The 12,115-nt window shown below is 35.3% G+C and overlaps 1 protein-coding gene across 8 annotated transcripts in view; it reads right to left on the bottom strand.

The window, feature by feature from the left end:
- The window catches only part of MAP2K5 (mitogen-activated protein kinase kinase 5), a 291,463-nt gene that overhangs the window by 236,803 nt on the left and 42,545 nt on the right, over positions 1 to 12,115 (bottom strand). For 6 of the 8 annotated variants that reach the window (XM_072614880.1, XM_072614887.1, XM_072614890.1 and 3 more), the window contains one exon: positions 70 to 139. In XM_072614880.1, coding sequence (XP_072470981.1) covers positions 70 to 139 — 70 coding nt within the window. Of the gene's footprint in view, positions 1 to 69; positions 140 to 11,186; positions 11,272 to 12,115 lie in introns of those variants that run through there. The other 2 variants (XM_072614931.1, XM_072614910.1) reach the window with 2 other exon arrangements.

Raw genomic sequence — 12,115 nt, 5'->3', positions numbered from 1 at the left:
GAAAACATAACTGTTGATGAAACAGTTCACTGAAATAATCCCTGCTGATTAGAATCTGTTCAACATTACCTCTTGGAAATATCTGCAGAGGCTCTATTAGCTGTCCATTTACTTGCTGTTCCATTACTGTGGAATAGTACTGCAAAGAGAGCACAAAAAGAGACTACTGAGTAGTAATGCAGGGACGCTGGAACGGACACTCACGGGTGTTTGATTCATAGCAGTTTTTTAAAGCTGCTAATAGACATACTAGCCTCGAGAATACTTTCCCCCTATTTGAACATCACAATGACTCCAGTGAATGCTTAGGCCCAAAAGTTTAATACAGCATAATACCCCAGATAAAACTGACACATTGTTAAAAGTAAAAATGTTGATTAAGATTTTATCCAATCTTTGCAAGTATTTGAAAGTGTTACTTATTAGAAGGAACAGAAATGGTTTTTCATGCTGATGTACTCCAGCATCTCTTTCCCACACCACCCCTGCCCCAGGCTAGCAAATACAGATGGAAGTGCTTCATTTCTGACTATGTTCTACATACTGGCCAATGAGACGAATATTCTTTGCATTTACAGAGGTATACACATATGCCTGTATGTATACGTATATATCTCCAATGAAAACATAATCCCAAACTGAACTATAAAGCCTGCATTCCATTAATAAGTAACGGGAGAGTTCCAAGAAAGGTGGAATTAAAGCGACATAAAAGGACAACTGCCAAGTTGCAAGCATGCTCAAACCCAGCACAAAACAAAGAATCCTTATCCTTGTAGACACTGTGTTATGGACAACTTTCAACGCACCATTAAACTTATAACAATGAGGAAACAGGAAATGAAGACACTTTCAGAGTGTTTCAGAGTCTTCATAACGATAACATTTCTTACTAAATTAAATAAATATTAATTTTTACTAGTTTATTCCTCTTCTCTCAGCAGTTAAGGGTACTACCATGAATCACTAAAGTTTAAGTGAATACCGGCCTTAGAGATGGCTTTTGTTCCTTCACTCCTACTAACAGATGACCCAAAATGTTCTTAATAGAAAAATAAAGATAAAAACTGCTGATGAAGTAATTTCAGAGGGTGTCTTCTAAGGGCACTCTCCCTGAACCAAACACTAATACTTTGGCATGAGGAGACAAATGACTACCATTTAGTTGCAACATCTGTGAATATCTCTTTTGCGATCCTTTGTTGAGTTCCTAAAAAGGTTCTCACTACACATAATTTTGCTGTACTTTTCTGCACAGCATACTTCTTAAATAATAATTATTATGTACAGTGGAATTATTGAATCAAGTGAATTTTGTAGAGAAATACAGAGGATCATAAATTTCTGCATTATCTCAGGAAATCACAAATAATACTTTAAAGGTCTCTTCACTTTTATAAAAAATAAAATGAAAGTAGATTTTTGATAGCTAGGGGGCTACAAAAATGTACCCTGCTCTCCAGAGGCCTTCAAACTGTAAAGGAAATCGGTTCTCCCATTCCATAACCCTAAAGACTTATATACATACAGTATAAATGTGCACTACATCCTCCGTGGAATATACACTAAGGCAAACGTTTTTCAGGAGACTATGTTCCTTAAAACCACAGAAATACAGCATTCGCCATTACTCAAACAGTGATGACAAGTAAATGAAATATCAATCATGCAGGCCGTCAACCTTTTGGGACAGCAATAACTGTTAACAAGTAGTCTGGAAAAATTGTCCGAAAATGACTTGTCCTCGGCACTTGAGTGTTTGAGGTTTCCATGGAAAATTAAGATGCCAGTGGCTATTTGGAACGTTGCTCAGGTATTCTTTTTAATGGAAAATTTGCCAGTTATTGATCCACAGCATGTACCCCTTGCTTCTGGAAGGCTGCAAGCAACTTTCCAATCAGTGGCTGTCAAAAAAATGACTGCCTTTTTATACTGATACAAGACAGCAGCAGCGCTGCTCTCCCACACTTAATGCTTTCCTTTAATTAACTGCTATGTACAATAGGTAAGTAATTTCAGTTACCACTTCAACACATTCCTAGGAACGGAAGCAAAGAAAACCTTCTTACGTCTTAATATAACAAATTAATTGTAGAAGTGTCTGCAAATGGTGCTTGGGGTCAAGTTTGAAAACAAACACCCTCAAATGCAAAGGGTCAGAAGAGGTGCGATGCATTTTTTCCTACTATAAAACCTTGCATGCATGAAATTGGCCGGTTTTCTTATTTTATTTATTTAACTCACAAATAAATAAAAATTCTGTCTTTTCCCTTTAGATCTTTAGCACATGATTGATAAAATAGAGGCTACTGATACCACTGGAAAATTTCTGGAAATTTAGATCTCTTTTTATACACGAACCTATTCTCACAGTTAACATTAATGATGTTAAATGGGTAATTGGTTAATTTTTTCTAAATGTAATTTTTTTTAACTAAGCCCTTTCAAATGTGATGTAGATTTTCTCCCACTAAAATCCTGCTTTTAATTGTCTTTGTATTACTGGGGGTTCCTGATTAAAATCAAAGGAGAGATATGTTTTATGGACCTGAATAAATTAAATTATTAAGGTTTGTCATAAACAAGGTCCTCCCAAACTAAATTCTTAGTCCTGAAACAATACATCCTCAACCCCATTTCAAACCCCAGGCTAGAATGACCTTTACAAAGAAGACTGAGCCAATTTCTGAACTGCCACTAAACTAAGCAGAGTTCCCAGGAGCTCTGTCACTGCGGCTGTCTCTTCTGTATCTAAAAGTACCACAAAACGGCAAAGGTTGCCCTTACTTCTTTCCAGCATCAAGTCACCCTCTTTCTGTTTGTGTTCCCTCCTCTTTCCAGAAGTTTCCTTCTCTCCTACCTTCTATTTTAAAGAAAGAGGGGAAGGGAGAGGAAGAATAGCTCCTATTTCATTTTAAACATGATTAAACCCATGAATAATTCCAAATACTAAATTACTAGGTTAGAAATGTATCTCAAACAAGAAAGACTCATGTTGCCAAGACATTCCCATTAGCCAGAACAATCAAAGTGACATTAGCAAAGCCACTAGCTAGATCTCCAACCTATATCTATAATCCTACATGAGCACCTATTTCTATGTGAGTCATGAGCATCATATATAAAAAAATATTTTAAGTACAATTTATTCACCTGCCAAAATTTTTCCAGCATTTACTCACACAAAATTACCAACGCAAAAAAATGCTTCAGTAAATCAAAGTTAGTATTAATGGTTATTAAATTTGTTTCATGGTGCTCTTTTCTTCATGCAGTAACTGAGGCAATAATCAATAAGCTAACCAGGTAAAGATTAACCAGTTTTGTATTTGTTAATGGAACCTCCTGAACCGGCTGCAGATTAGTTTCAGCATTCCTCTGAGACACTCTTAAAAAATTCTTAAACAATTTTAATAAGGATGTGACACAAAGTTTAGCAGAGTTATTCAAAATCTAATTAATTTGAGACTCAGGGCTACATTCAGCAAGGGGATAAGAAGTACATGTTTTCTTTGGCTTTGTTTTGTTTTGAGAGTTATCTAACAGCTCTCCGATTTGTAATCAACCTAATTCAAATTCTAATAGCAAATGCAGTCAATAACTACAATGTTTTTTTCTTCACGGAAAACTGCCATTTAAGAAGGTCCTAGAACACTAAAAGTACATTTTTTCTAATGAAGAACAAGAAACATAAAAGCTAAGTAAATTTTTTAAAAAGAACCACAACACTAGTCAGTCAAGTACACAGACTAAGAAAGTATCAGTATTTAACAAATAAAAAATACTTTCCACAAAGTAAATGTTTCTGGAAGAAAAACTCCATAGGAATACTTTTACTTCATTACGATGTATGTCCATATAGACTTTTAACTAGGTCTGCTGAACGCTTTGCAACAAGAACAGAAGTAAAACTATGTTGACTGAGTCAATGTAACCAGTAACACCCGTCCTCTAAGATGCTTCACTAAATGGGTACTCCTGGGTACATTTCTGAGAGGCTCTAAGTCTGCTAACCAAACAAACGTTAGTTTTCTGTTCTCCCTCTCACCAGTGATTTTCAAAGCACCAACTTTCTCAGTACCTGCTTCTTATATTAAAAAAAGAATGATACAATTTCCCACTGCCTAAGTAAAAACAGGTGACATTTCTTCTAAGGTCAGCACTTCAGAACACAAGTACCATACATGGAGAGATCTGTGATCTCATCAGTATGGACATTCTACAGGGATGCAGACCACTACCCTTCTGTGTTTGCCCAACCTTCGTGTTCTCATCCTTCCCTAAATCTACAAGGGATTCAACATGCGTAGGAGGGGAAGAAATCAGGTCGAGATCTTCCAACATTTCATGGATATCCTTGGAGAACATGGGGCGTCTACTACTCATTCCTCACTTGCTATTTCTCCAGGACAGGACCATCACTTTTTCTAGTCATACACTAGTCTGATGACATCCTTTATATCATGACTGTGCAAGTCCTCTTCTGTAATGTGTTGCAGTGTGCTCATGTCTACTATGTGTCTTTCTATGCAAAATAAGTTTGAAATACACAAGAAAATAAGTATTAATGATTCACATTCAGACTTCATTTGAGTTCCAAATCAGTATCACCCAACATGGTCATTCACCTTATTGACTATTTACCTATAGATTAGAGATTCTTAAACTTTTTAGTGTCCTGGACCCCCTGGGCTGGCAATCTGATAAACCCAAGGAGCCCTTTTCATGATAGTGATTTCAAATGCAGCAAATAAATACATAAGATCAAAAAGGAAACCAATATGAAGTTTTCAAGAAAAAATTTTTTAAGTTCAAAGACTCCAGTTTAAGAACTCCTATTCTATACGATCACCAAGATTCCTTTTAAATTTAGATTTCTATGACCATGGCTCTATGACTTCACAACTACGTTTCTTATTTAGAATTGTTGTTAGTTTTTGACTTGGAAAAGAATTCTAACTTTAGGGAAAAGGTTTTATTTCAGAGGGTTTTTGATGTTTAGCTCAACCTGGAAATGAATGTACACTAGATAATCAAATCCATACAATTTCCTAATATTAGTATATAAGAAGTAATTTTTAAAAGAAAAATATGCCACATAATCTTTTATGGCAAATGTTATGGCAACAACACTAGAGAAATATACTACAGTCTGGGAGAACCTAGAGTACTGCCCAGTTTATTTTTATATTTTATAAGCTATTAAGAAGAGTATGGGTTCCAAGATATTTTTAGTAAAAGAAGAAAGAAAAGAAAAATTTTAGGAAGTATTAAAAAAAGCTAAAGGATGGTGCAAGGGAAATTCATAATTCTATCTACTCCCAGGGCAAAGACAGATGAAGTATATAATTTATGGTCGTAAGTCTTCTGAAGAATAACTTCAGCTATTAATTCACTTTATGATTTTATTGCATTAAATACTTATCTTCTGTAACTAGGCCCCAAATGCATTTTCTACATATCCATTACAAGGCTATTTTACTGAGTTCCCTCCTCCCCCAAAGCACAACCTGTCCATGCTTTACCATTTTGTGCAAATCTCATCCACCTTCTCCCATAAATCCTCCATAGAAAAGGTAAATTGAAGAGGTTTTGGCTCAATTGTTAGGCAACTTCTTCCTACATTGAACTTGAATCTTAAAAAAGAAAAATACGCTCCACATAAATAAAAAACTACCTAACAATGAGAGCCATCTAGGAGTGGAATGCACTTCTTCAGGAGGTTTTTAAATGAAAGCTAAATGGCCAACTTGTTGAGGACGTGGAAAAAGGAATTATTGTTGGGTTTCAGGTTGGCTTGGAGGGCTTCTGAGATCCTTCACAATTCAGAGATCTCGTGATCTGTGATTCTCAACTTTTAATTCCTTAGAGACTGTGGAATCACATGATCTGCAAACATCCCCAGAAGAATACTGGTGTTTTAAAAACTGGGCATTTGTTTCAGGGAGAATTTTAGAATCATCAGAAGAACTGCACAGTCTCCCTAAAGCAACTGAAACTGCTGGCTTCTTGCTACTGCATTTTAGACCACTACAGGTTCCCACTACAATACCTGTCTAAGATATGCATACTAATGGAGGAACTCTATGGTTGGATCATCCACCTGGACATCAGCTGTTGGACAAGAAACGTTCTTCAACTTGGGTGGTTTTTGCTATCTGGTCTTCTAGGATAAACTAGAAGTACTAGAAGGAACTAGAAAAACTAAAAGAAACTAGAAGTGCCACAGAAATACTCTACCACCAATGCAATAAGTCCCGCCCGAAGGCCTATGATACCAAAATGGCTACAAGTTTTGCTTGATTGGTCCAGAGATAACAGCACTTTTTTTTTTAAGGCAACCTTATTAACAAAGTAACATGCACATAAATGCAAAGGAATATGATTCACTTTCTAGAAGAAAGGTATTTTCTAGTGCCCATAAAGAATTATAAAAAGTATCATTACTAGTTTCACATCTCTAACTTATGGACAAGAGAAAAATCAAGCTTATTTTATTAGTTTCCCTAATATTTACCATAAGTCAGTTTCTTAAATCTGTCTTTCATTTGACCTAACAACATAATTGGCACAATATTTCAGGTTATAAAGAAAAAAATTATTAACTCCCTCCCTCCACCAATGATAAAATTTTAAAATTTCTTCTTTGCCAATACTGCAAGCCTACCCCATTATATGTAACTCAGTCAGTAATTACAGCAATAATCAATAAACTAACCAACTATTTGTAGTCCATGGTTAATTTATTAGATTTTCTTTTGAAGAAGCCAACAATTATAAGACTGAAAGATGCCCACAAACTCAATTACAATACTACTTTATTGTGTCATCAGTTATACCTCCCTTCAATTATCCCTTATATCTTTCAGTAACAGGATTTTCTTTGCTGAATTAAACTGCTGTGAGGCACACAACTGGCCCAGGGATCAAAAAAAAAAACAAAACCCAAAACAAAAAAAACACAACAAATGAAACCAATCTGCCTCAGTGGTAAATTCATGCTTACATTCACATACTTTTCCACAAAACTGCCCTAAAATTTCACTGGCTGGTCAGTAAGCTGGGGTTTTCTCCCCTGCTAAAATTTACATACTGTCTTCCCAAAATGATTATGAAGCAATGGTCCACAATATAACCACTGATTAATTGATTCAGTGATAAGGAAGCAAATCAGGGCAAAGAGTGTTCTAATGAAAAGGTCGACAAGAAACAGCTTTGGAGTCTGTTTACAGACATCAAATAAACATACTGGTTAATTATTTGGAAACAAAAAGTTGGTGAAGTTTAATGATGACACTATTCGCTTTAAATGGCAAAACTAAAGGTAGCAAACTCCAGTTGGAGGACAAGGTAACACAACAGCAAATGGAATTCCAGCTGGATGGGTTTAAAGCAATACATACTGATAAAAAAAAAGTTTAAACTTGTCATATCAGCTGATAATTCATAGGATTCACTCAGCCAAAGCCTAAAGAATCAACATATTTAGCTTGGGGGAATGTCTACACTGACCCTTCACCTGGTTTCTGGAGTGTAGAAATTTTGCTTAACTTCTGAAGTCAGAGAAAAAACTACATTATTTAAAATACTAGCTTCAGGGAAGCTGCTACTTAAGTAAGTGAGGAAAAAAAGAAAAGACAAAGGAATATCTGCCCATGTAGACAGCCAGCCAAAGGAAGCATTTCACTGTAAAAAGATTGCTTTATACGACCAGTTCAAATACTGCCTTGATGAAGTTACTGCTCAGCAGCTATGTAAAAACAAAGGAGTTTATGTATAAATGAGCAAAAAATATCAGACACAGTATATTACAATGTATATTTACCCCTCACTTACACTTTTTTTCCCCTGGATTCCTTAACTTTTCCTATAATGCTAATTTACTGAGTACTAACCCTTTTACTGCCACGGCCATAATCTGCAATCATTTTTTCAGTAATGGGTTGTAAATATTCCTGTTATCCGCTGTGAAATTTGCCCTGAACAGCAGCCTGGGATGCCCATACAAGCTGCCAATGAATGCTCAGCACCTTCTTGAGTTCCCCTGAAGCAATTCCATAAAAGAGATCTCAATACCAAGGCTTGTGTTTAATGCATTTGGAGGTGATTCCTAGTAGAATAATAACAATTCTTTATATTTATATAGATGCCAAGTTAACACAGAGAGAAATATTTATTTTTACAAAAAAAAAAAACAAAACTATTTTGCTTGCCTAGGATGAGGACCACCCATAAAGACCAGTGTCTTTGCTCAATGTCTTGCAGCAGATTATTCTTCTTTCAAATGAGTCACGTACAAAGTACTGTAAAGTGTAAAATGGTATACGAGGCTGTTAGTTAACATAGTTTATAAATGCCATCTATTCTTATTGTTGCTGACAAAGGAAGACAAATTTCTAGTCAGTTTACTAGTTTCCTCTATTTTCACTTTTCTACTTCTTGTAACAATGTCTATTGTCAGAGAGCATAAGGGAGGGTTTTTATTATAAGATTAATTAATGTTACCAGAATAAATTACACAGAAATGGCATCTTCCTATCTTTAAAACAAAGAAAAAAACCATAATAGAATATATTGTCCACCATAATATCCAGTGGCAATGAAGTAGAGTGGAAGGATCAAAGTGTTTGAGTTAGGGTTGAGTCAAAATGATACAGTGGAAAATGCAGTGAGGCTCAGTTTACAGACTCCTGGGCTTAAACCTGGGCTGTGATGCTCACAATTCTTCATCTCCTGACCTCAGCTTTCTCATCTGTAAAATAAAAATGCATTGCTGCAAGCTCCCAGAACTGTTTTGGGAAACCCTATGTAACCCTTAAGGAGATATACAAACATAACATCTTTATTATTATCATCATTATTAAAAATAATAATAAAACTGAAGACTAAGTTTATTTCAGGTGCTTAGTCTCAGACAAACACCAGGTAATACAGTAAAGCTCAAAGAATGGCAAGGGGGAATTCAGCTGTGAACTGTTTTTTCAACTTTTCCCTATACCAACAGAATAGAAGGAAACAGAAAAGCTGACAGATGGTTATTAAACAGATTAAAGGAAATATCTTAATAAGGTCTTTTTCAAGCTCTAATATTTGTATTCTATTTTTTATCTGGGGCAGTTTATATTTGATTAGCTTTAATATAGTATTAATATTCTAGGATATGTATGTATGTATGAATATCCATATCTTACATGCATATGTAAGTTAGGATAGAGTAGACAGGCCTAGAGTTAGGAAGGAACCATCTTCCTGAGTTCAAATTTGACCTTAGACACTTACTGGCTGTGTGACCCTGGGCAAGTCACTTAGCCCTGTTTGCCTCAGTTTTCTCATTGATAAAATAAGCTGGAGAAAAAAATGACAAATCATGCCATTATCTTTGCCAAGAAAACCCCAAATGGGGTCACAGAGTCAGAGAGGACTGAAAAATAACAACAAAAAAATCCGTTTTGTAGAAATACTTCCTCTGTGTACAATGCCCAATACATATGCATGTAAGATATGGATATTCATACATACATACATATCCTAGAATATTAATACTATATTAAAGCTAATCAAATATAAATCTTTAAAATGCCAACGGTCAAACAACACTAAAGAAATGAGTTTCATCTTTCCCTGAAATCCCACACTGGTCATAACAGGAAGCAGAACGGGGACCACACTGGGGCTCTTTTCGCTAAGTCTGCTGTTCTACTCTCATACACTTTCCAAAAACAATAAATCCTTCATCTGACAAGATACTGAAGAGAACAGAATGGGAAACAATACACAAAACAGAAAGACAAACAGTTGGATGTCTCAACTCTTAATGGAAGGTTTAACTAAAAGCAGAGGTCAACACTAAAACATCCTGTCTTCTCTAATCATATGCCAAAATGATGGACAATGTCTTATAAACCAATAAAGGAGCCAATGGCCCCATGAAAATTAAGTCATTGTTGTCCAAATGTTAAAAACAAAAAAGATGAAAGCAGAAAAGCTGTTGTGCTACGGATTTCCAGAAGAAAGGGGAAAAAACAAAACAAAACAAATTAAAAACTACATTAAAGAAATAATTAACTGTACTCCTTAAATAATTAGCAATGATCAGGTATTTAGTTTTCAGAATATTTAGGTGCTATATAATTTTTTTTCTAATAAAGCATTTCAAATTCTAATTAAAAAATACTTTATGAAGGAATTAAAAAGATGCAATAGTGTCAGAGGGAAAGCCATGATCCCAGTAGTGGAATATTCTAACAACAGTAACTTACAAGAAACTACGCTATAAAAACAGATTGTTGATTAACACAAACTCATAACAAAACGCACATAGCTATCACAATAGTGCTGTAATAACACTTGGCTGCTGAATTCTTTCAAGACATTAAATATCTCCTTGGAGACAAAATTACTTTACATTTTCTTAAAAGACAATTTATTATAGCTTTGTTTTCTTCTCATTATCTCTTAAAAATATATCTAATGAAAAAAACAAAACAAATTCTAAATAACTTACATAAAATGATACTAATGTGTGATAACAGACTTTGGTTTAATATGTTGGTTATTATTTAACATTATACAACAACCCATTTTCATGGCAAAACCCTTAGACAATATAATAATATTCAGCGTGTCACATGGATCAAATAGCACTGTACAACATTATTACAGCATGCATAAAATTAACAGCCCAAGGCTTCTAGCAATTTAAATAATTGATAAGTTTTCAATTAAAAAGGCAACATTTTCAGTTCCAATACAAAAATCTGTTTATATTACTGATAAAAACGTATGTTTGTGCTGCCTGTAGCCAGAAAACAGTTTCATTTAAGCAAGTGTGGGATACTGTTCCAAGTTTCAACTCATTCACTATAAAGTCTCGAGAAATGTAAAACATTTTCTTCTTTACTGTGAAGTTCTGGCTAGACCAACTCCAAACCTTTTCAGTCAATAACACTGACTCACATCTATGCAGCAACTTTCAGTTTATGAAGTCCCTCCTCACCACAAACTTGTGACTTGTGTCATACCAACATTATGGGCAATGGAAGCTCTAGGAGGCTGATAGCCCACAGCCTCATACAACAAGTAGGAGACCAGAACAGCAGATCTTTTCAGTCCATGTCCTACACACTTTCCACCATATCCAATCACTACTGGCTTCAACTACGGCTTGACCAAAGAAAGGAATCTACCATTTGTGACGGGGTAGAGCAGAAGGATCTTAGAGGTAAGCCTGGAGTTCTTGTTTCAGCTCCAACACTGGCTCCGGCCTGGCAATCCCTTGAACCTCCGATTTGGCAGACGGGATAACAACCCTGAGCCGCTCACTTCCCAGGTGTTCTGTGTCATGCTCACAGCACTAGTGAAATGGAAATGATTACTGCTATGATTCTTTCACTGACCTTCCTTAATGGTGGATTCTTAAAAATAACTAAGGAGTTTTATGAGGGTTTTAAAAAATAGAGTGGCTATAAATTTGTTAACAAAATATCTTTAAGAAAAATCAGATCTGAAAAGAACTGTAAAAACTATCATTAACTCTTTTATCTTATGATTCCAATTCTTGTCATTAAAGCATGCCAGTGGACATACGTAGTATTAAAAAAACAAGTCTCAGTGCCACTCACTGTGTGGCTATTGTATGGCCAAGGCCACAATCTTCCCTAATCCCTCACTGTTTAGAGTTCCAAATGACTACCACCAGAATCTTTCAATGAAAACCCAATCACCTGAACAAATGCCAGGTTAAACCAAATGAGAAACTGACTACACTCTCTAGGAAAGAAATTACTTTTTGTTTTTTTACTTTTGTTCAAATATTCAAATTTTTCTCCAAATTAAAGAAATGGTATATGAGTAGAGAGAAAAAGAGTCAAACTATGCTTTTCCACTCTCATTAAGAATCACAAAAGGAAAAAAATTCTCTTTCCTTGCCCTAAAATGGAGTATTCTCTTTAGGAAAGGTAAAAACCAGTTCCTTTAGAGCTCAAGTACCTTCAGGAATACGGATAATTGCAGGGTACAATGTTATTCTAGAACAAGGAAACAATTAGAAACTGGTCAGGAAGCTAAAGAAGGAAGCGTTCATGAGTATAACAAAACAGACATGATAGGGATGGAT

This window comes from Notamacropus eugenii, chromosome 1 (genome assembly GCF_028372415.1).
Source record: "Notamacropus eugenii isolate mMacEug1 chromosome 1, mMacEug1.pri_v2, whole genome shotgun sequence".
In the NCBI taxonomy this organism is placed as follows: Eukaryota; Metazoa; Chordata; class Mammalia; order Diprotodontia; family Macropodidae; genus Notamacropus; species Notamacropus eugenii.
Note: the sequence above shows the minus strand (reverse complement) of the source record. Positions and strands in the feature narration are given on the sequence as shown.